The 25,546-nt window shown below is 42.1% G+C and overlaps 1 protein-coding gene across 1 annotated transcript in view; it reads left to right on the plus strand.

Moving 5' to 3' along the window:
• Positions 1 to 24,986, plus strand: part of meis1b (Meis homeobox 1 b) — a 77,593-nt gene extending 52,607 nt beyond the window's left edge. Inside the window, exons 9-13 of the mRNA XM_003438327.4 lie at positions 1,006 to 1,082; positions 15,436 to 15,494; positions 17,325 to 17,414; positions 18,058 to 18,155; positions 23,045 to 24,986. Coding sequence (XP_003438375.1) covers positions 1,006 to 1,082; positions 15,436 to 15,494; positions 17,325 to 17,414; positions 18,058 to 18,116 — 285 coding nt within the window. The 3' untranslated portion in view covers positions 18,117 to 18,155; positions 23,045 to 24,986. The remainder of the gene's footprint in view (positions 1 to 1,005; positions 1,083 to 15,435; positions 15,495 to 17,324; positions 17,415 to 18,057; positions 18,156 to 23,044) is intronic.
• Positions 24,987 to 25,546: the final 560 nt, after the last annotated feature.

Consider the following 25,546-nt stretch of genomic DNA (forward strand, 5'->3'; position numbering starts at 1 on the left):
TATCCAGTTTATTCATTCTATATATTTAAACAGGTGGCTCAAATTTAACTGTTCTCAGCTGGCTTCTTGATAGGAGGGGTCACAGTCACTGGTTTATATTTAAACACTGACTTTAGAAGTCACTTCAGGCTGTTCGTGTCCATGATGCATTTGTTAGTCTTCAAATGAATAAAAAATCATTCAGATTCCGATTTGGATCCTAAAATAAGGAGGAAGACTCTTTTATCTTTTACCTGTGAATATTATTGTTGCACAAATGAGTGAAAAAGGGATGTCTTCTAAAATCAAGGTGATGCAGTTTGATTAAAACATATATAAGACTCGACACAGCATTGAATGATATGTTTTGGTGGCATTCTTTAATTTTGGGGATAAGAATCATATTGTGCAGTTAAGCTGTAGAAATAATTGCAACAAAAAGACAAACTTAACAGAGTCATGTTATTGTACACACTGTAATAAGGATAAAAGCAACCAGCAGCAATAAAGACGCGAGTTTTACATCCTCTTGTCTCTATTCCATCGGCTTAATGTTACATATTCCCCACTCTCTGATTACATATGCAGCGGGGTGAAAGGGGGGCCATTGACGCGAATATATTTGTGTAAGAGGCTGCCTAATTACTAGAGCTGGTTCTCCACTTCACTTAACTTTCTAATTGGCTTGCCTTTTTGGCTGCCATTAATTACAAGATTTCATATTCCATTAATGATCGGAGAGGGTGGCACATTAATGTGCACACACTCAGATGTACTTACAGTATACATAGACATGCACACAGGCACATACTGACACCTATGCACCAATGAGCATGAGCACACATCTCATTTTCTAGGTCTCATTACAGCGCATGGTTTTGTATGTGCGACTGTGTATGTGTAACCTGTGCCCTGCAACATCTCTTTCCCTGCTAAAAGGCACATCAAAGCCTTTTTAAAAAAACAAGAAGCTTCATTAAACAATTTGTGGTCAGCCTTTTCTCAAAGTGTCTCTGTCTCCTGCAGCATCCCTACCCATCGGAAGAACAGAAGAAACAGCTGGCGCAGGACACAGGACTCACGATCCTACAAGTGAACAACTGGTAAGTCATTTCAGAGTTTACATGCAGTCGATTTCAGGAGTTTGACCCCCCAGGCTATCCCAGTTCTTGATGATTAGAATTAATGCCTCCACTCCACCTCTATTTTCATCACACACACACACACACGCACGCACACGCACACACCATTTACTGAATCATCCTCACCTAGATCAATCCATCTAAAGAGATATGGCCTGGAGTGATTTTCCAAACCAACAGCCTAACTCGGCCCAAACATGAGAATCCATGTTAATTAAGAATCAAACTACTATCTGAAAACATCCAATAAAATCATCCAAGATGCACAACTTATAAAAGAATGATTACTTGAAAAGTGGCTGCTCTGAGACTAATTATAGGGTTTTACTTTGGCTGTCTTATTTTGGGGTTTGTGGCTTTTTGTAGGCTTACCTTTAACTGTGATTAGCATTTGTTTTAAACACTTGGAGAACATCATTTAACATTCATCTGCTCTTTGTAAATTTTTAAAACGTACATTTATTCAGTTTATACACTCTGTTATCCTGAATTTTTTTTCTCTTTTTTTCTTTTGCAAATTATACTGAAGTCTGTAGTACTGCAAATTATTTGAAAAGTAAAATATGAAAAGGAAACACTGTATATTCTGATTTGGATAAAAAAAATCCTCTAAGAAGTTTAGTTACCTTTGTCTTAACAACTCAGTTCAATCCAATACTAATGTATTTGTGTAGCTCCAAATCCCAACTATGGTCACCTCAAGGTGCTTTATATACTAAGGTATGGATCCTACAATATTAGACAGAAAATACCAGAAATCAGACAATAAACTCTCTTTTAACATGAAAGTGAGGAGAAAAAGAAAAGGGGAAAAAGAGCACAAAGAGACGAGGATAAAGCACAAACTATGGAAGAGAGCAGATAAAGGTTAATGATCCAATAGTGGCATATAAATGCATCAAGAGTGAAAATAAGTGAGTGGAGAAGATGGGAAGTCCCCCAGCAGCCCAAACCCGCATCAGCATACTAAGGCATGGACAGGGTCACCTGCTCCAGCCCTGTGATTAAAAAGAAAAATTTTAAGGCCTCTCTTCTGAATTTAAACTGGGAGCTGATTCCACAGGAGAAGAGCGTGATAGCCAAAGGAACTGCATCCAATTACTTTTGCAAACTCTGGGAACCAAAAGCCTGCAGTCAGAGTACAAAGTGAACGAAAGTCAGTCAGAGAACAAAATAACCATATATTATTGTTATTATTTAGTACTTCTTTTTTAACAAGGCATTTGAAGATGTCCTTGTTAGCAAGGAGCCTAGCATATTAGCGGACAGGCTGATTGCTAACTGGCCTCTGCAAATTACTGCTCTGTAAGTGCCAACTGGCCTGTTAATTGGGCACGGACTGAGCCATAAAATAAGGTTGCTAAGTATCCATTTTAACCTTAGGTAACACTGTAAAAGGTAAAAGGAGGCCCTGTGTCCTTTTGCGGCTAGTCTTATCAGAGAGATGGCTATCAGCACATGCTTAGTGTTATTAGCCATGTCTAATTAAAGGGGCTCGAGTCTGGGTAACCAAGGCAAGGCCCTTGCAGAAGGTGTTTGATCTAAGCAGCCCTTAAAATAATCCTTGAAAGTATCAGTGAGTTTGCTTGGTAGGAGCATGAAAGTGGAGACCGCAGAAAAAGCAAAGAGAAGGAGTGAGAGTTGAAGAGGCACACAGTGAAAAATAGATGAAGAGAAGGAGAAAGGGAGAAGGGAAGAAAAGGAGATGAGACATGATAACTCCCCATTACTAGTGGCCTAATGATGTTAACATTATTCCCAGCCATTGTTCAATCTGAAACCTCAGAGACAGACAGACGTTAGATTAGGGTATGAAGTATCAGTCTTTGGAGAATTCATTTTATACCAGGCCAAAAACAATACACACACATACTGGTGAAAAAAGGTCTCCTGACCAGGGGGAATCCTAGAGGTTATCAAATCACGTGACCCCTCTGAAATCCATGGGGATCAATCCTTACAGCTGAGATAAAGCCAAACTCTGTGTGCACACACGCCTGCGTCTGTGTGCGAGTCAGACAGACAGTCACATGAACAGTAGCTTGGTCACTTAATACTGACTGTGTGTTCTCAATCTGTTTGTTATATTTATTGGTAGGGGAATAGCAACACACCCCGAAGGTGTGTATGCATGTGTATTTGTGCAATACCAACACACACTGTGTAAATCGTAGGAGGTTAATCTTGGTTTGTAGAAGATGTGTGTGTCTGTGTGTGTGTTTAAAAGAGAGGGACCGGGGGTGGTTAATCTAAGGGGTATTAGCTGTTAAACCCTCCATGCTGGGATCCCGCTGCCCCCTCACATTTTGTTGTATACCTGTGTGTGTATGTGTGTACACGCTTGTCCACAGGCATATTTCCACGCATGGTTCGGTTGTTTGAGCAAGCGAGCAGTACAGTGTGGCATGGAAGGGCGATCAAGGAAAACAATAAAGTGAAAACATGGAGTGACAAAGAGATAAAGACAAAGAAACTGACCAAAAAAAGAGAGAAGAGAAAAGGAGGATGAGCAGAAGTGGAAGAGGGAAAAAGATGATAGAAACAAACGAAAGAAAGACAATGACAGAGTAATAGAGAGCGAGGGGTTACGTTAGGGGAACTGCCATTTCACAGTCATGTTGTTGTGCTGGTTGGGAAGCCCCGTCATTGGGTGTCTCCATAGCAACCCCCAGTGATGTTACCTCCTGACCCACTGATTTAGTGAAGTCAATTTTCCTAGATGTGATTCTGTTTGTCAGTGCTTTGGAAAACTGTACTCACAGACATATATACAAATGAGTACACAAACGCGCTTCACATCTCGTGTGTTCGCTTGCACCAGGTCAGGTCTACAACTGTGAAAATCAGACTAAAGAAGACTTCCGAAAGCATAAAACGCCTAGTGGGGGTGTGTTTCACAGTCACATGCAGGCCATGGACAATGAATTCATGTTAAAGAGCTCAGGATGAACCGGGGTCATCCGTGATCCGTGTTGTCCCAACAGGGGACGACTTAACAACTGACAGAACAAACTCAAGTCAAAAACTCTTGACAGAACATTAAGAACACACACTCTTCCTTTCTTCCCCTGCATCAACAGAGACTCATACAATCTCTTTATTGTACTGTACAATGTGTGTTACCTCACATATGTTGCATAATCGCACACTGCAATACAACCATATACTCTCCCTCTCTCTCACGCACCATAGATGTGTTAACACACATGTTGGTGTGCATTATTGATGAGTGAGCACGCGGTAGGGCTCAGCAGATTAAATAAAAATGCTAAAGGCCGGCAAGGGGCGCAGATCACTCATGAATTATTGGCAGAAATACGCTGCACCAGGGAATCTCAATTTGAATGGCAAAAGTGTGTGTGTGTGTGTGTGTGTGTGTGTGTGTGTGTGTGTGTGTGGCAATACATGTTCACATTTACAAAGCAGAATCATATACAGAGAATTTAAGAATATTCTATAGCACACGGAAATCTCTCGCGCCCCCTGGCATAAACGAGTAACAGAATGATGTACATTAAAACATAAGTGCAAAGTCTCCCATAGACTTTATAGAGCAGTATAGTACGTCACAAAGAGCTCTCACCCATGTGAATGCTTGTGACGTTAAATGTTCATTAACAAACCTTCACTGTAAATTCTAGAGAAAAAATAAACCGTTTTTAATATTTTATAGTATGCATTATGTTATGGTGTTTTAATAAAAACAAAAACAAAGTAAATTTAATCTGTTTTTTGTTCCAGTATTATTTTAGTCTCCCAATAATTTGGGGCTACAAAAAGTTTTTGCTTTTTATCTCATCTTATTTCACTGAGCTGTAAAACTTACACACAAACTTCTGCCACCTCACAGGCCTGGTGTTGCATGACAAAAGCAAACAGCGTGATAGAAAAGAGATAAAATCTGTGTGCAAAATCAAACAAATCTTTCAGGCTTTTATTTGCATTGCAATTATGATACTGAAAAAAAAAATTCAAAAGGCTCTCCAAAAGGAGAAGTTCTTTTGTCTCTTCGAGTGCATGTACTTTAGGAACACAAGCGCATATGTTCTACTAAGTGAGAGCTGGATTACACTGTCCAAACTGTTTGGTTATGTGTTTCAGAGGCATGTCAACAAAACAAAAGCAATCCTGGGAAGGAGCCATAGGGGGAAAAAATTCTCATGTCTCAAGGAGACGAATTCATAACTGACCTCTCCTCAGCATGCAATACAAAGATAGCTGGATCAGTTGATTGGTAAAGAAAGAAGTCGAGGAATAATTCGATTTAGATCTGCCGATAGACCCGTGTTTATATCTGTCGGCAACCATAGTATGGACATGTTCTTTCACAATACAACCTTTTACCTGCTCAAACAATTACATCATTCTGGACTGAGCCAGGAGCTAAAAGCTTCATGCGTAACATATAAAATGTCTTTTTTTTCTCTCTCTCTCGCTCTCTCTACTCTCTGTTTCTCTGGATACAGTCAGTATCTCTGTGCTAAGTTCTCCTAACGCTCCAGTGATGTAAAAATCGATGGCGAGGTCATCAGGTTTCCCTTGTTGGCTGCCCCTCCCCTTCCTGCCTGCAATTTAATAATACCCCTTTAAAGGCAGTGTTTAAGCCCCGCCGAGCAATTGTTTTGTCAATAAGACCTCCTTTTACGAACGTCTTAAAAGCATGCACAGAGTGAGAGTGAGGGAGAGAGAATGAGAAAGAGAGGTAGTATTTAAAAGGGCAGAGTGGACGGACGTTCGGGCTACTTAGGAAAGGGGGGCATGGCACATACATATGCTGCTTATCGGGTTTCTGAAAGCACAGGCAGGGGGAACAGAGAGGAAGAGGTGAAAGAAGGGAAGGGGAGCGAGCAAGTAAGGGAGGAAAGATAGTGGAGTAAGGTGAGAGGATAAACACGCAAAGAAGAATGACAAGAAGCACTTGCTGTTTATTATTTTTACCTAATGAATTGGTTAATTCAACTTAGGTTGAAGGTTAGGTTTTTTTTGTGTTTTGTTTTCGAGTTACAGTAATGTTGCTCTGGAATTGAGATGTTGTTAGACCGCAAAAAACGTTAATGGAAGAACAAGAATGTCAGGTTAGGTGGTGTGAAGGCCTCTGAAGCAGATGAAGATTTAAATCTAGGTTTAAATCTGGCCTCTTGTATTTGCCATGCATATTCCTGCTCAATAAGGCATTCACATTGTTTGTCCAGTCTGTTTTGTCACTACTTAAAGTAGTTCAAAATGTCATTAATGCATCTGGCAAATGTTGCCATCAAATACACACAAACACACACACGAGAGGACTCACTTTGAACAAAATGCTTTAATATCTGGAAGAATTGATTACCAAAATGGCAAAAGATCCACCTTTTGGAAAAAGAATAAACTGTGTTAAACAGTTGAAATAATGTGAGCAGATGACAACACGTTTCAGTGTTCTGCAAGCTGACAGGCTAAAGAGAGAGATGCTGGAACTTGTTCACAGAAAGTCTTCTGAGGTGTGTGTTTGTGTGTTTTGGAATTAGCAGGCCAAGTTTCAGTCTATGCCCCGAAGCTTGTTTCGTACACTGCAGCTGTGTCAAGCTGCTTCAGCCTGAAACTCCTTGACATTACAGGAACCCCCACCCCCCCCACCCCCCACCCCCCAAAGACACACACGCACTTGCACACTTTTCACTAGATGTGACCTCAGCCTAAGATTTCAGCACTGAGGAAAAATGTGAAAATAATTTCAAGAACAATATTTTCTTCCCTTGGTTTGAAGTCTGTTGCTAACAATAGTTCCATACAGGAAACTTTAGCCTGTGCAGACACAACCCTGTCTTTACTGTATTATGTCAACAAAAGTGTGTGTAGACACACGTGTGTGTGTGTGTGTGTGTGTGTGTGTGTGTGTGTGTGTGTGTGTGTCTGCACAGTCAAATAGGTGTCCATGTGCAATGACTGACTACAAAAAACACCATTTCTCCTCACCCCTACTGCCCTCTTTCCCCTCACTCTCTCTTTTTCTCTTACATCACAGCACGCTGCCCTAGGCCAAACCTGCATTTCCCTTCGTTCGCCCCTCTCCCTTTCTTTTTTTATTCCCTCCTTTTTTTATCCCCACTCCTCTCTCTTGCTTTTTAAACCTCCTTTTGTTGTAGAGGAGGGGGTAGTCGAAAACATGAAAGGCGGCGCAATGTGAATGCCAGGGATCTGTGTTGAAGCACACATGGTCGCTGTCGTACTCGCCACCATTAGTCAGTTGTTGTTGTTCTCACGCTAATGTTTTCTCATGTTGATCAAACACTACTGTGAAGTGAACCAGCAGGACGGCGAGCAAGTGCTGCGTGCCAAAGTTAAATATCGAGGAAAATAGGACAGCTTCTCCCACAATTAACAGACAGAGGACTGACAGTGATTTTATGCAATTAAAATATGTGACGGTTCCATGTAGGGGATTTGTTGACAAAGCATAAAATGAGAATGTTTCTGCCGGCACTGACACACGTGGCAGTTGCCAGCCAGTGTTGATGAGATGAACTGGATCGGACACCCATGTTTAATGATTATTACAGTAGTGGTAAAATGTTCTAGCAACTGGATTTTTTTTTTTTTTTTAAGTCCTTAAATTGTATATGCATTTACTAAAGTAGGTAAGCTGACATTATAAAAAGGTAATATTTAAATGTCAGTATGTAAATAAAAAAAAATGCATTAGAAGCTGTCATGTCAAAATATTGCTCCTTTTCTTTACTTTCACTCCCTCCTTTGTGTTTGCTGACTGTAGATGTCTGCTGCCTCTGCTAGTTTCTGGGCACTCAGAGGGATCCCCATAGCGATAGCCGCTGTGAGCCAGCGGGTGGAAGTGACACGCGCAGAGACAGGATATGACACGGGCAGGATGGGGGGATTTAGGTCAACCACTGTGTGTTTGCAGCAGTCCCCACTGCAAGCCCTGTCAGCAATACTGTCTCTGTGTGACACTGTGGTCATCTCTCTCTGACTGAGATTTTTGTGTGTTTGTGTGTGTGCATGTTAAGTTGGTGTGTTTGTGTACACGGTGAAGAAAAACACACACTGTATTTGTTTTTTTTAAAGCAAATACATATGCAACCTTGCCCATGAAACCTTCATAAACACAGAAAAGTGGAGTGCTGCTAACAGAGCATTGCACATTCACAAAGAGCAACATGCAGAGACACACACACACACACACACACACACACACACACACACACACACACACAAACACATTTCGATCTAAGCCCAAAGGCTAAAGGACACATGCTCTGTCCACTGGTGTTTGCGGAGTGGGCAGTGTGCAGGACAGCCATGTTGTTTCTGGGTAAAGCCAGGCTTCAAGCCATACCCTCTCTTTGGCATTGATGGATGACTGGCTCACTGAGTCCAAGACTGTCTGAATGTGTGTGAAGGGAAGCAGGAACAGAGATAAAGAGAGCGACTGGGGTCACATGTGACAGCTGCAGACTCCCTTTTAATTTCTTTTCTCTGTCTTTGTCTTGGTTTTTTGTCTTCTGGTATTGTGAAACACTTCTTTCTTAATCCTGTTTCTCCCACCCTCTGTTTAGATTTTGCCTTTTGGCAAGTCCTATTTAGAAGTCGACGGGAATTGCAAAGCCAGCAAAGTCAGAGCCAGTGAGTTCATGTATGTTTTTCAAGTGGCCAACATTTCCTTCATATACGTCTGAGAGGCACCTGGTTGTCATGGACACACACACACACACACATAACACACTAAACACACACAGCGCTCCTCTCCAGTTTGTGTGTGAATGGTTACCCGTCCTGTTGCTCCACTCTGTAAAACCAGCTTTAGTGCTAGATTCATGACTCTCTTAATGGACACTGGGCTCTTGGGGAGGAGAGCAACAGGGAGTGTGTGTATGTGTGTGTGTATCCTTACATGCTTGTATTTTATGTGTGTGCCGTAATGGGGATTAAGTGACCGCATGGCTGTTCTCAGTCTAAAGCTCCTTTTAAATTTCACACTGTTTTCTTAAGTTTTCCTCCATATGCGGCACTGGATCTTGCTAATCCACCTCATGTTATTAGGGGCTGTATTTGCAGACCTGCATTTACTTAATGTGTATGTTTTTCAGTGGGTGTGTCTGTAAATAGCTGTACATGCATTTGGAGACTGCCTCCTGATAAATACTTATATGTTAAGCTGAATCGAAATACAGGCCTCCTAATTAATAACAAGCAAGCTACAGGCAAACAATCTGGTCACATTACTCCTGCGTGACCTTACTTCAACCCAACTTGTCAGCTGTGTGTTTTATATTGTTTTTATATCTCCATGTTCATCGTAGTGTCACAGCTAACCCCAAGGTTATGTGTAAGTTAACGCATCTTCTCTACAGACACAGTGTATAGGGCCTTTAGAGACAGAGTGTAATATAATCATTATACTCTGAAAGCCACACCTACACGAGAAGAAAACATTGGCCCCGCAACAAGCAACGCAGGTCTCGAAACTCAAAAAACACCTTTTGCTTTCACAATGTAAGGAACATTAGAAAGCTAATATTAGCTATGTGTTTGCAAACTGCTATAGTTAGGTGGCTGCAATGTTTTAGCTTTTCAGAGTTCTCTGAATGATGCCCAATCCACTACAATACCAGACGCACGCTGTTTTAGCTTAACTTAAAGAAATGGAGTATCCTAATAGTGTCCTATGGATATTTGAATTATCAGTGACAAAATGCTTGCTGCACATGTAGCATACTGAGTGACAGCATCCCAGAGTTTTGCCCCTCTTCTTGGCCCACGTTGTCTTTGCAGCATTACTCAGTTTGGACATCTGTGCATTTTTGTTCGTGGGTCTCTCATCTTGTTGGTAGTTCATGCAACCACACAGAGGTGCTTTGACTGTGTTTTCTGAAGGGTCTGCATTAACATTTCTGCCTACCAGCAGTGATGTGCCGCTGTTGTTTTCCTCTTCAGTTTGGGCATTTAAATGATGGTGAAATACACAAAGTGTTGTGACCTGGCTGCAGGTTGCCATAGGTATATTTTGCTGGTTGAGCTGTCTGAGCAGCATTAGGAAAAATGGTGCAAATAAGACAACGGTGCTTTGAACTGGCAAGTGGGCACATGCAGGGCAAGTATTGCTATGCATTAACTGTGTGTACTCATGTGAGTGTTTGTACTTGCTGAAAGCTGCACAGACAATTAAGACGAATCCAGTCATTTTGCACAATATAAGGCTTACACATAGATACTTGCAGTACCCTTTTTTTCCTTGAGGCACAGTCTAGATCTTAGCTCAAAAACCTTACTTCCCAAGATAAACTGTACCAGTCCCGGTTCCCTGCAAGTGGTCTCAGATGCACCTGAGACGACTGCAAGACTGATGGGATAAGAGAGAAAACAACGTGATGATCCTAAATGCATCGCTGCTTTGTGAATATGTCACTATTCCTACAAGGAAACATTATTTTAAGGCATCACAAGTACAAAAATAAAACAATTGTAATTATGAAATTTATTTATTTTTTACCTTTTTTTTTCTGCAAATTTTTAATAAGACAATTTTTCTCAATGAACTTTAATATTTACCCAAACTTAATCTTAACCTGTGCCACCACTCTGGGGATTAATGAAATTCACCCTTCATTAAGTATCGTCTGTGCTTATTTAGGGGCATTAGTCCATATAAAAGTCATGTAAACACAACAAATAAAGCTGCGTCATATTTGAATTAGTCTTGCATTCACTGTTTAAAACTGTTCCCATGCTGTAACTGTTTGTGTTGCAACTAGGCATTTTGCAAGCAGCTCCGATAGTTTATTTAAACTAATCCGAAGCATCTAATCCAAGCATCTGACCCGAAAACGACACTGAGGAGGAGAGAAAGAGAAGGCGGGATGGAGATAGAGTGTGGGGAAATGAGAAGGAGGTGATTTATGAGTTAAGTCATCAACCGAGGAGAACAAAAGGAAAAACTCATAACTGTAATTCCCTTGCACACCCACATGCAGTATACTCACACACATACACACATACAGTGCAGGTACAAGCACGGGAATGCCCTGCCACCCCCGGCTGTGCATAAGAGAATATGTGAGCTGTATAATAAAATAACTAATTACTTAAGAAGATGGTGATGTGCTGGGACATAGGATGGGATAATAAAGTTCTGCAGAAATAAATGCATGGCTTAGGCTGGGATAACTGTTACTGAATTTATGTATGTGAAAATGTGCAAATATTTTTGGGATAATATTAAGCAAGAATAATGTGTTAAAGTCACTTTTTAAAAAACAGCAAGTTTTGAGCAAACAAATAAAGGGTTAAAAAAGGGATTTTTTTTACATTACATGGGTGAATGAGAGAGAGAGAGAGCGTGCGCGCACACCATCAGTATGTATCTGAAGGATATATGGGCCACGCGTTAATTGTGGTGGAGCAGGAGACAATCAATGGTATCCATGCAGTGACAGCCTGATGATAAGCTACATGATTCTACCCGTCAAAGCTTGCTTTCTTTTAGTGCGTCTAAATCACATTGATTGGCAGCTAAGAGGAGTGTGTGGTTACAGAGTTATTTTAAGTGGCTGTCAGATTTGAATATGCATGTAAACCTCTGTCGGCGTGCGCAGAAATACACCGCTGGATCCTGATGAATGTATGTGATGCTGAAATATCCAGCGGTGTAAAAATGAGATGTGTCCAGGCCGCGTGTGCAAAATTCTCTCAGATTACTAATGTAATAGCGTAAGTGAGTGTTGAGAACGTGGGGTGTATGTGTGCGCTGTATGTGCGTATTTGTGTGTTTCTGTGCGTCTCGTATTACTAATATAATATCGGTAGTTGGCTCAGGAGATATGGATGTGTGAGTATGTGTGCCACAGATATTGAGAACTCCACATGAATTTAAATCAATGAGCTTGTGGAGTAACCTTTTGTATATCCAATCTGCATCTTTCCACTGCTCGTTATTAAATTATCCCCTAATTGGTCACGCAACAAAGGCAGCTGATGAAAAAGACAATTTCTTGCTTTTAATTGGGCATTTCACGTGTGCTTCGTGTACACCTGTGTGCAGCTGACTCGGCTCAGTATGTCTGTGTATGTGTGTGTGTGTGTCGCACGTAATGAGAATAGGACATTAGCAAGGGCTTGGCAGACGCCGTCGCAATCAGTTCCACTCTTTCTAGAGGAGGAGGGAGAGGGGTAGGAGAATTAATCCAGACATTAGCAATCTCAGAAGGAGAAATGGATCCGACAAAAAACAAAAAAACAAAAAAAAACCCCAAAACAATAAAACTCTGTCTCCTTAAATGACTTTAGTGCCTTCAACTCTGGCATAACACGTGGCCGACATGCGTCTTGATCCACTGTGTCATGGGTGCATGCATATGTCAAACACGTGTGCTCTTGGTGTGAATCCAGCTCACATCCTGACGGTGTTCATACCATGTTGGATTCCAACAAATTTTATTTCAAGTCATGTTCTTTCCTTTGCCCAACTTTAGGCGTACCACCAGTGGTGTGTCACGCCAAAATAGCTCAGCTATTGTTGTACTGAGTGGAGCTGAATAGTGCAGCTCATTGTGTTGTGATGGGAGCCAGGGGAATGAACAGGCCATAACACACAGGCCCTATAGCACCCAGGGGTCGTGAAAAGGTGAAGCCCCACTCCATTTTTTCTCTTCGCTGTTTCTCTTTTTCTTTTCTCTCTCTGCATCATTCCATCTGTCTCAGAGTTGTCTCTTTCTCTCTTATTTCGTCCATCTTCCTTTCCCTCCATCTCCCTCACCCTAACCCCACCAACCCCCCAGTCTTTCTCTCTGTCAGCTTATTAACGGTCACAGCAAGAGTGTCTGGTTTGCAGACCAGATCCCCTTGCTTTTTTTTTTTTTCTGATTCTCTCACTCCTCCTTCCCTTCCATTCTCCCGCTCTCCATCGCTCCGTTCCCCTGGCTGCTATTATGAGAAGCATTTTATCCTTTGTTCCAGCCCCCATGGTGCATCTGGCCTCAGATATAGGGACGACAGGGACAGGAAACCGGCAAGAGTTTTTGAAAGGAGGAGGGGATTTGGTGGGTTAGAGTGTAGATTCGTTGCTGTGAGGTGGGCTGCCAGTTTCCACCATACAGGGAAGGAATGATAAGAAGGGAGCAAGCTGGAGAAGGAAACAGATATAAGAAAGAGAGGCATGGACACTGTTGTTCTTTTAGGAGTAGCAATAATAACATCACCTGTAGGTCTAGTAGCAGCAGTAGGAGTAGGATTATTATTTCATTAACACATTGCCTGTTTAATCCTTAGAGTAAATAAATTCTTTTGCCATATTTCACATCAAGTTTGAAGTCCACATATGCCTTAAGCCCTATTGTGCAAGGAATGACTACCTGACTTTCTAAGAAGTGTACACCTATTGCCGAAAAATCGTCCTTTGTTGCATCAGTGTATGTTTAAAAGAGGTAGAAGCCATGTTGGAAGAGGAAAACAAATTGACAGAAAAGAGTCAAAGAATAAAAATGGTGACAATAAGACAGCTGTGGATGACAAGAGGAGGGAGAGATCAACAGTGAGCTTGCACTGGCCTCCAGTTAACCTTGTAAAGGGTTTGGAGAGCAGAGGAGAGGAGAGCAAAGTTAAAGGAATGCTCAGGCCTCCTCAACCCTCCTCGCCCTCTCCCTTGCTCCTCCTCTCATATCTCCCCCAACAAAACAGGGCAGTGGGGGAGGAAGCGGGGGGTGGTGGTGGTGATAAAACTCCAGACGTTCCCTCATTTGATGGTTCTCTGCCATGTCAGTGCATTCTTGCATTCCTCCCTACCTCCTTCTATTTCTTTCTACCCCTTGAAATTCCAAGGTTGTATACTTTATTGTAACAAATACAGAAAAAATGCCCCAAAGCTTCAAGTTCAAAGGTTGACAGAACCTCCGCAACTGTTTTTTCCAATGTAAAAAAAAAATTCACTTCATAGGAAGCTCTGCCTGCATCCCTGCCAAAGCGAACAGTTTTTCTAAAGCAGCTTGCAAAATATAATGGAGCAATTAGGCTGTTAATCATTTTATTTTTCTCTTGGTATCTGCCTTTGCCACCTTGTTTGTTTATTTCCCTACAGCGCTGTCCTTACAAGATAATGCAGGATACATATAAGGCGAGAGGCTTCCATTCACTAATTAACAGATGCAGCATCCTAGTGTCGTTTTGCTTCTGTTCCCCTGCTGTCTTTTCCCAGAGCTCTTAACTGCACTGTGTTCCAGCTTTAGAAGTGTAGCAGGACTATTGTTTCCTTAAAGTTCAGCGAATGCTCCCTTTTCAGAGATGAAATAGAAGAGTCCGGTGGGGTAACAGCAGGAACACATAAATCAAGTCAGAAGCCCCGAGAGTCCTCTGTCCTTTGGGTCACCGAGGGTCAAAGGGTCATTTCACAAGAGTTTAAGATGACCAAGGCCGGAGCGCCACCTATAAGTGTGTATGTGGGTGCGAATGTATGTGAATAAATGTTAGGAGTGAGAGAGGGATTAAGAGTGTGTGAGTAAGTAACCGTGTTTGTGTGTACGCAATAAATGGCCTACTTGCTTTTGTAGGATGTAATGAAGTATAAAAGATTTTAGTCTAAGAGTATACAAACCAAATTTTTGTTCTTGTGAGCGCACGCGCGCACACGCACACACACGCACACACACGCACACACACGCACACACACACACACACACACACATGCACACACACACCTCCTGCTGTCACAGAGTAACAAACGGTCACCTGTCTTAACACAGTATCACCCAAAACAGTGCTTCTCACTGGTGGCAACATGACATGTTTCTGTCAGCAATACTTCCCACACTGCTACACTCGAAGCCAAGTGTGTTAAACAGTCAGCAATCTCAGCTCGTTGTGAGGTGGAACATCTCCAACAAGGCAAGATGGGTTAAAATGTTTCAGAGGCAGGGAAAAAAATCGCAGCTAAGCCTCGCCCCACAAAGACCCCAGTGTTCAGGCTGATGTCTGTGTATATGCCGAGGCTGTGCAAGTTTGTACAAGTTGTAGAGTTCTGCATTTTCAAAGACAGCTGCCTTGATTATTAAGGTTGTTAAGATGTGACTTTCGCTGTGCCTCTAGTGGGGCTTTACCGGGGATCAGGGATGCTTATGGGAGAGTAATTACTCCATATCATTATTATGGTTAGCTAAGAAAGAGAGGCTGATTTGGCAATATGTTTGTTTTCGTGCTGTGTGCCAAGATTTTCTAGGTATTAGTCAGCATTTCTGCCTGATCTTGTTTTGAAAAATACACTAACTTTGTTTCTGTCTTTGTCCCTTCTTCCTTTTCTGCCCTTTTCCTCTCTGCTCTTTATCTACTTCAGGTTCATTAATGCGAGGAGGAGAATAGTGCAGCCCATGATCGACCAGTCAAACCGTGCAGGCAAGTCTTCTATAGTTACTGTATTCAAGTCGCGCAGGCGAAAGCCATCCACACTCCATGCACCCGGAGGCCCCTCATCTGGTAAATACAGGACTGATGCCCCGACCCTGGAATGTCCAAAAGTACCAGGGGCTCCCCCCCCCTCACTGTTGTGACTGAGCACTAAAATCAAAACCAAAATGTTACAACATTAACAGCATTCATTAATCAACTATGACATGGCATTTGGAGTGAAAGCTATTTATTAATTATAAAATATAATTTGGCTGAAAGCAAGTTAATGATAAGTGGATTTATTTTTCCTTTTATCCTCCAAACAAAACTAGCTGTGTTCTTGGTAAGCCTTGCTCTTAACCCACCCATCCCACCACCAACTTTTTGGTTTTTTTCCAGTGAGCCGAAGGAGTTGAGGAAGGAAAAAAAAAAACACTCGGTCCTTCCTCCCTGGCTCAAACCGAGATACAACTACACCCCTTTCTTTTTTTGGGTGACCGTTGTTTGGCTTTTTGGCTCCAGATCTGTTTTTACCCCCCCCCCTCCCACACACACACACACACACACACACACACACACACACACACACACCCCTCTCGCTCCTCTCAACACCCTCCCTCTACCCTATTTGTGGCTGGTCCAGGGAGCGAGGGAAGTGAGTGAGCGGTCCCTCTGGTGCATGGCTTGGTTTGGGCTGCCGTAAACTTTATTACCTGTAATAGGGGTCAAAGGTCAGGGTGGCATTAGGGGCGCAGTAAAGTTCAAAGACATTCAGCGGGGCCGAGGTCTTGCTTTTGCTTGACTGACCCCCAAACAGGCTAAATCGAAGGTAAGTGGATTTCTATGAAACCGGGACAATAGAAGTGAGCAAAAAGTAGGAACCCTATCAGGTTTCACTTGTCATTCCTCCCTAGGCAGAGGCAATATTTGGGCATTATTCAGCAAGAATGGCTTTCTATTGTTCCAAAGGAAAACTGATTAGAGCGCTTTTTTGTTCTTTAAATGTGTGTGCACAGTAACAATGCACTGCAAACATTGCAGTGTTAAATGTCAAAATTACTTAGAGAAGCATAAAATTAGTTTGAGATCTTTGAGTCTAAACTGTTCAGTACTTTAGTATTAAAAATCAACGGCAGTATTTTCAGGTCTTTACAGGATTTCAAAGTTCCTAACCACAAATGTTCTACCCCTTAAAACTTAGCCATTGGTTTGTTGAGCTCTCAAAACTTTGACTACTAAAATTCCAGTGAAGATACCAGTTTCCAAACATGCCAAATTTATCAGTCTGAATTTTCCATAAATGTATAACATAACATACTAGAAATGAAAGTTATTCCCATGTTATGAATGTAAACATCAAATGGACAAAAACAAACTTATGGACGATCCCTGTGATACCCCCAGAGAGCAAAGCGCAGTAAAAAGACGAAACAACCGAATGTTATGGGCTAAAATTTAAGAGTAATTTTTATTTGCACTAGCCCAGTCGAGTCATGCTAATATGCTACATTGGTTTGTAATTAGCCAGTCTATAAAAGCAGCTCCTCAACTCCTCCAGATGGTCTAAATCTAGTCTTGAAACAACAGTCCTTGCATACGTGCGCTAAACACCCAGTCCAATCCTTTTTAGAACATTTAGACGTATTAAAGTCTACCAGGGGCTTACAGTGGAGACTCAGTTGCAGAGACATGGAGCAGAATGACGTTGAAAGACAACGGCGGCTTCCTGTGCGTGCACCAGTCAACAGATGATCCCGCCTCGGCCACTGAGCCTTAATTAAAAGCACTAATTGACCACTCTGTTCCCTTCCTCCCTGTCTTCTCTTCCATCCACAGTAAGTCAAGGAGCTCCCTACAATCCAGATGGCCAGCCGATGGGGGGTTTCGTCATGGACGGCCAGCAGCACATGGGAATCAGACCACCTGGTAAGGCTTGCGCTGCATGTCTGTCCCTTTCTTTCCTCTCTTGCTCTTCCCATCTTTCCTTTCTCAGCTCATCTTCTTGCCTTTGTCTTCTCGATTCTTATGTTACCAGCGTCATTCTTGACTTTTTTTTGTCTCTGTTTGCTGTTTAGTATTTTAAGTTTATGCTGTGCAATACTCATACACCAGAATGAGGATACATGCACTACATACACAAACACACTGTTATCTAGCCCTCTCCGAATACACCAGAACAGGTGTGGTCAATCACATTACACAACCATCTCCTTCCTCACTCCCACTCCTTCTCACACAGTCCCTCTCTCTCACGCCATCAGGTTTAATCCCAGAGTTTGTCCTTAAGCTCCTCTCCTCCTCCTCTATCCCCTGTTTTCTGGGATTCTCCCAAGTCCCTAACCCTATCTCACCCTCCACTCAAAGTCAGCAGGTTTGGATAAACTGCCAGGCTACTTAACCACCCCTCACCCCTCCCCATCACCTTCACACACCTCAGCACGGCAGATCCAGCATGTTGTCTGTCACAGTTAAACCATCATATTATTTCGCTCAGGGTCTGCAAACCAATTCCTAGTTACACTTGGATTAAATAAATAAATAATTAACAACTTATCTCTGTGTTTCGTAGGACCAATGGGTGGAATGGGCATGAACATGGGCATGGAAGGTCAGTGGCACTACATGTAGCCCTACTCCAGTGCGACCAATCACAACACACAGGGGGATGTAAGTAATGTGCTCACTATGTCACACACACACACACACACAGGATTTCTTGACCAAGACTTTCTTGGACTTGGAGTATATTATTCAAATACAGTTCACCACGAGGAAGTATGGAGGGTGCAATTTACAGCAAGATGTTCATCTTGTAGAAATACTATCCCACCAGATAATTACAAAAATATAAGTACTATGGGAGTGTCTGTGAGATGTCATAGGTCACTGTTTGGAAAATGGCTATTTTCCAAACTGATATATTTAGGCTTTTTTTTTTAAGCAAATGGGTTTTTGTTACAAACAGACTCCTTTTCTTCCCAGGCTGATTTTTCTCTGTTACTCTCTGTCTAACTCTCCCACCCCTTGGTCTGGTGATAAGAGCCTTTGATCACAACCTTGTAACTCTTTGTGTATGTAATGCCTGTGCATGTGTGTGTAGCTGCTTCACTTTCTCACATATCCAAAAGCTACAACACCATTTTTTTTATATGTCAGGCAGGGGAGATAAGAGAAGAAGGTTTAAGGGGGGGAAAAAAGAATGAGAGAAAGGAAGGCAGGTGAAAAGCTGCCATGCAATATTCACTGATGGTAATTACAAAAAAAAATCAATTCTATATGAACTGTTTTGTCCACATTTTTTTTTTTTTTTATTAAACATGGGGCAGAGAGGAGGAGAGAGGGGTGACGAGGAGGAAGGAAGGCGGGGATGGGTTGGGACAGGGAGTTGGTGGTGCGATGGGGTGGGGGAAATTGGGGGGGCAGGTACGACGTTGCTATGGCAACAGACTGATTGGCAAAAATATAAGCAGTTGTGGTGCAAGGAGAGGGAGAGAGAAAGAGAGCGAGAAGTGAGCGCCCCTTAAGTGTCATAAATCTGCCGGGTTGCTGTTGATGCATGAGCCACATTAATACACACACTAACCAGCTAGAGGAGCCACCCACACCCCCCCCGTGCCACCCCCACCCCCAACCCAACCCAACCCTTCCCTTCCCTCTGTCTTTCTAATGCTTGCTCTGTCTCACTCCCTCTTTGTGGTTTTTCTCACTGTCAATTTTGCTCCTCCATCTCTTTCACACAACACCTTTTTCTCTGTTTCTCTCTAATTCTCTTGCCCTCTCTTTCTTTCTCTCACCCCCTTCCCCCCCAATCCCCCTTCTCTTTCCTTCCCTCTCTTTCCTTCCTTCTCTCTTTCGCCCCAGGGCCAAACAGACTCCCACATAATTCTGGATGTATACAGGCTTGGTGTTGTCACAGTGCACAGTGTGTATAAAGTGGCTATGGGTCCAATCGTAGTAAACATCATTGTTATATGTGTGTATGTGTACGAATTAGCCCGTTTGTACGCCATATGTGCGTGTACCTGTGTGTGCCAGCCTTTGTGGCTACATGGATACTATACACAAACATTGTGAAATACATACATGTGCTGAATGTGGGTGTTTATAACTGTGTGCATGTATGTGCATGTGTGTGTATGGTAATAGGATTACTCCTGGCACAGGGAGGGGACACAAACTAGTGCAAAAATGGAGGAGGTAGCCAGCAGGGTATGGAGCTTAGCTGGGCCTAATTGACTAGATCCAAATTAAATATGCCATCACTAGAGGTGTGACCAATGGATTTGACTTATTCAGTTTACAAAAATAGAGACCATTAACCCTCCACACAACGCGTGTGCATGTGTGTGCTATAGTGAAAATATATCACCCTTGTTTCTGTCACAAATGTCCACAACTGAAACAATGGCAGGCATTTTTGCGTTAAATGGCATATTCGTTTGAAAAGCTGGAAGACACTGTAATAGAAAGAGTATGCCTCAGAATGAGACATGTGTGTCTGTTTATGTGCAAGTGTGTAAACATCAGGGCTGGTTCGCTGTGTCCAAGCAGCGTCTTTCAAGCAGCTGCTAGCCTTCCCAGCAGACCTTGCTTTAAACAGCCTCAATTTGCCTGCTGAATCTCGTAATTGGGCCACCAGAGGAATCCTCCGCGAGACAGGCAAAGCACATAGAAGACGAGTAGACAGAGGAAGGAAAAAAAGAGAGAGAGAGAGGGAGAGGGGTAGGCAGAAAGAGGGAGGGGGAATAAAGAGATGGCGAGAGAGAAAAGAGTAAATGAAAAGAGGGGAGGGGTAGAGGGAGTAAAGGGAGGAAGGAAGGAATGAGGGAGGGAAGAAGAGAGTAGATTGGAGAGGGATGGTGACAGAAATATTTCTACTTTTCTTCACAACCAGACGTTTCTTTACAGCTTCATCAGCTAGCCACTGCTAGCTTCTAGCTTGTCTCTGTCAAATATTGCTATTTTCCTTTCTAGGTCAATTAAATGTAAGTGATGTGTTATATTCTTTCATGACCAATTAAATTAATAGGTTATTACATGAGGGGGGGAAACGGTTATCTTATTTGATTAAGAGAGCACAGGTTCATTATATTTTATAAGCAATTTTCATTAGCAGAGTTGAGATTTTGTTTCCGCGGGGCTAAATTGAGCGGTTATTGTGCTGAGGAGTGCTGAGCCTTGATACAGAAGGTGTGCCTAGCAGTCACATTGCAACATTAGTTAAAACTAAAGCCAATTAGTCCTGCTTAGTGAAGAGCATTATGCTTTCCACCCAATGATGATTACAGAGCTTATATCCCCTTGCGAAACAATACACCTGTCAGCAGAGATGAAGCCCAGCAACTGAAGCAGAAGTGAACTGAGCCTTTGATAGTGACAAGAGTGACTCTCAGATGACCCTTACCCCCTTTCCCTTCTTCCTCCCCCCTGCTTTTTCTCTTCCACAAAATTAGCCAGGGGTGGCCCCGGAAAACTGTAATTTTTAGTTTCATGACAATTAATTATAGCACAGAGCGTATGGAATTTGCCATACTTGGAGCTTTTCCCAAAATGTCGGGCAGAATGCTTGAGTGAACGCTGTCTGTAACCCCTTTGCTGCCAGTCTCGGCTGGAGACCCTTTGTCCCAGGATTCATTGCTCCAATCATTAAGCACAAATTTGTTAACCTTCTACGCAGAGGTCAAGATCCCTTCCCTCATCCCATCAACTACCACAGACCTTCCCACTGTCAGCCACCCCACCCTAAACTTATTTTTCTGCTGGATGAACTTTTACTACAAACGAACACTGGGGGGGGAGAGAAAAAAAACAGGTCCCAATGGGGATTTTGCGCCCCCTTGTATTGTCCATGTGAATGTGTGTCACTGTTGATTTGGCCCCTCTGGAATCCTTCTCAGAGGCTAAGAAATGAGGGTTACAGCTCAATGTATTGATTGGCTTATTAACTGAAAAACCTTATTAGCAATGTGTGCTCTCTCTCAAGCACGCATACCATTTATTAGACCCTTGACATGTATTTACCGCAGTAATGAGGACAATCTTGTTAACCAGGGGGAGAATATGTAAGAAAGCCAAACAAACTAAAGGCGAGAATCAACAGATGAATGGATTGTTGTCCTGTGGTTTTAGACATACAGTATGCTGGTAAACCTGCGATTTCTGCTTTCTGATTTCTACTACCCTTTTCTAAAAACTGCATCGTAGAGATTTAATGTTATGGAAATTTCATAGATCATTTCCTTAACACTGGCCTGTGCTGCTTTTAAAGTCGCATCTATAATAGTTTGATTTATGGTAGTGCCACAGGTTATGTTTCAAAATAGAAAGGTTACAGGCTGGATGCCACTGCCTGTATAACCCCTACCACCCCCTCACTTGAAAACAAGGTAAATGAATCTAACACAGCTAACATAATAGCTCACCTTTCCCTTACGCAAGTAGCGCCTTTTCTCTTCAGGTGAAAAATGATGTATGAGGGGAATAACAATCGAGGGCCCTTGCGTTCACTTCTCTATTGTCCTACTCCCGCTGCACCTCCTTGTCCTTTTCCCTGCCTTCCTTTGTGTCATCTGTAGTGGTCCTCTTATTTGTGTGGTGAACACGTGGACAGGCCCGGGGCATACTCAGGTGACAGGTGACTGCGAGCCTCACCTCTCCTTTGGTTTTTGACTACAATGGCCGCAGATCCTCAATGGAGACTTTCCACTCACTAAGATAGATTACTGCTTTTGTTGGCTTTAAAGAGAGGAATGCAGTGAGAGGTGCCGGTAAAGATGGTTTTCTTTACATAGTTTTTCTATTGTATGAGCAGGTTTAATGGCGTGCAGCAGGTTGCACCAGTTTAAGTTGTTTTGGTTAATATGTGACGCAAACAAGTCTTGTCCAGGCATATTACACTTTAAAGCAAGATTAAACTGCATGCCATGTTAGTACTGACCTGAAATAGTCTTATGTAGTCATCATTAATCAAATGTTGACTGGCGAACAATCAAAAGGTAATTTTAAGTTTTCTCAGAGTCCAGTTAAAGAGATTATCCAGGAAATGCTAAGCACTGGCCTTGGTATCACTTCAAGTCGATCATGTGTGTTTGGTTTCTAAGTCCTCTCCTACTGTTAAAGAAGCATTACTGCTGGTGTAGGATTAACTCACTAAACCTTCCAGTGCTCTCCCTCTCACTCATATAGCCACACAGTGTCAGTGAAGGCCACAGTTTGGTCTTTTTTTTTGACCCAGATTAACACTATGTTGAGTTTGCAGTAGCTGCAACATACAATACTGTTTCAGTGTTCACATACTATAAGTGTAACGTGAGAGCAAGTATGATGTGATTCAGTGTTGTATTAAATGAACAGTTAATGTCAATTTCATATATTTCGTAGTTAAATATTTTCTGCCCATGTGGTGGAGCCAATATGCTAACTCGCTACAGTCTTAATATTTTTATGACCTGACTAACATTTCCAAATATAGTGGAGTTTTTTATTTTTTAACTTTATACAGAAGACTGTGTCTTTAGTGGAAAACCATTAACCATTTTCATCTTCTCTTTCCATAGACGCGCAGGGCAAACCAGGGGATCTTGTGTCTCACAGAGGCCTATAGAGCTACGGAGGGGGACTTCCGGACTTCCTGACGGGGACAACAAATGGCAATCCCTCTGTTCACCTCCAAGATCCAACACATTTTATTTGGCTGGTATCTGCAGCATGGGAACTTCCATGACTGCCAACAATCCTCGTCTATATATCTAGGTGATGCATAGAAAACCAAACTTCACTCCAGTCAGATGAACCCCTGTCCTGACAGACTCCTGCTTCTTCTCTGGAGGGCACCAGACCTCGCCCACCCTGCTGCTGCCCACCCAGTTAACATGGATTCCTCCATCAAAGTGATTGTGATTGCAAACGTACATGACCCACAAGACATGCTGGGCTATTTGCCTGTACCCTTGGTGAATGTGGCACCTGTTGATTTAGTCTTGACTCTTTGGCAAACAAAAGAGACTTCCTGTGAGGAGCACTCCACTCTTTGGGACGATGGAATTGGACCAAAGAGAAGCCAATGTCTGTATCTGATAAGACACTAACAAAGCAAAAGAGGTGCCCTTTAAATAATATAGTGGATTGAAACCTGGAAGGAGGGAAAGCAAGAGAAATGAAATTAAAAGTATAACTATATCAACCCCTAGTATGGGAAGCAAGTGGAGAAAGAAAATATACTGTATACTGTTGTAAAATTACGCTGGACTCTCACAAGAACTGGGAATTTAAGTATTGTAAATGCTATTGTATTGTTCTGCATATTATGTTGTTTCTAATAGATTTTTTTAAAAAAGGATGTGAACTTTTTTCTCTTTTTTTGTTTTTTTCTGTTTCTTTTCCACACTGTGTGTGAGCGCCGTCTCTCCATCAAATTTGACCTCCTGTCCCCTCTCCCTACTCAATCACACTGCATTTTAAAAAGCAAAAAGTTAATAAATGAACAATTCGATCAATCCGTCATTTCTTGAAGGGCCTTTATTTGGATTGTTTGGAGTACAATACTGATTGAGATCTTTTCTTCCTCTGCATAGGACACACAGCCCTTTCATGGAACACATAGCAAAAGCTGGTGCAGCTAATTGTATTTATGTTACATTGTCTACACCTTGTCACTCCATCTTTTTTTTTAATCATTATTATTATTTTCATATCAGTTTATTATATCCTCCTCTACTGGTGGACGGTTTTTATTGGTATAAAAAAAAAATTCTGATGATGTTTGGGGTAATCAAGCTCATTTAATAACCAACCTCAGTGAACTCGAGCTACACAAAATTTCTAGTAGCTAACATTTTGGACAAACGAGATTTTGAATCTGGTTGCCATTGTGCTTTTTTTTGGTTTGTTTTATAAAGAAACAGTGTAATTGTAAAGATGGGGAACAGACATGATACACAACTCCTGTTTATGCTCACAAACAATCTAAAAAAATCATTGTGGATGGGAAAACTACAAGTGTGTGTCCCACAAACATGTTGTTTCCTGTTTTTCTCCATGTGTGTCTGTGATTGAGGGCTTCTGGAAGTCTATTTGCAGTGTTTTAGTGATGTTTATGTCACATGGTTGAACACTCGCATGGCCAATGGATTCTCTTCCCCTTTTCGTTTGATGCAGCCTGATAACAGGGAGAGGCAAAGGCTATGGGGAAACACCATTTATGCCACAGTCCATTCATTTTGATTTAACCAGATGATGTAATGCTGATCAACAGACAGGAGAGAATGTAAAAGTCACTGTGCGTGTCAGGATGCATGTGAGGGGTACCGTGCATGTATGAGAATGAGTGAGTGTGTGTGTGTGTGTGTGCGCTATCAATGCTTCCATTATCCATTGCTTCATACATGTATTACGCACATCTTTAAGATTCATTTGAAGACATGTTTCGTATGCTTTTCCTTTGAAGGGTGTATATGTACATCTGTGTTGTAAATAAATACTTTTTGTCAAATAACAGAATTCCTAACTAGTCTCAAATTATCTTCCAATACATATAAAACACATTAGTCGTTTAGGAGTTTTAACAAAAAAAGCAAATAACCTCAACTGATTTTTGTTAAACTAGATTAGTCACAAACATGTCAAATGCCCACTAAAGAAAGGTAGAGGATCATTTATACTTAAAGAACATGCACTTAAGTCAACCCTCCTCCCATTGCTGCGGATAATGTGCAGCTAATGCATGCGTTATGCTGTAATTTTCTCACACAGAAGAGAAGAGAGGAAAGAGGGTCTCGATAAGAAAGCGAATTATCCTTCATTTAGCATTAAAATTCATTTAGGTAAAATTGCTACAAACGTGTAAATGGGGAGATTAGTTCTCCCTCATGCCTTGTTGCCCGCAGTCAAAGGGCTCCGCGTGAAGCCCGGCGCTCTGCAGCCGAGGTTGTCTCCGGGATACTACGCGCTTCAGGAGAAAAAGGCTGAGCCGATTGAGCAGGCGAGCGGGTAAGAGCCTAGCGAGTTCTTTTTCTAATTGATACATTTCAGAGAGCAGCCCTGCATCCCAAAGTCAATGT

This window comes from Oreochromis niloticus, linkage group LG13, assembly GCF_001858045.2.
Source record: "Oreochromis niloticus isolate F11D_XX linkage group LG13, O_niloticus_UMD_NMBU, whole genome shotgun sequence".
Lineage (NCBI taxonomy): Eukaryota > Metazoa > Chordata > Actinopteri > Cichliformes > Cichlidae > Oreochromis > Oreochromis niloticus.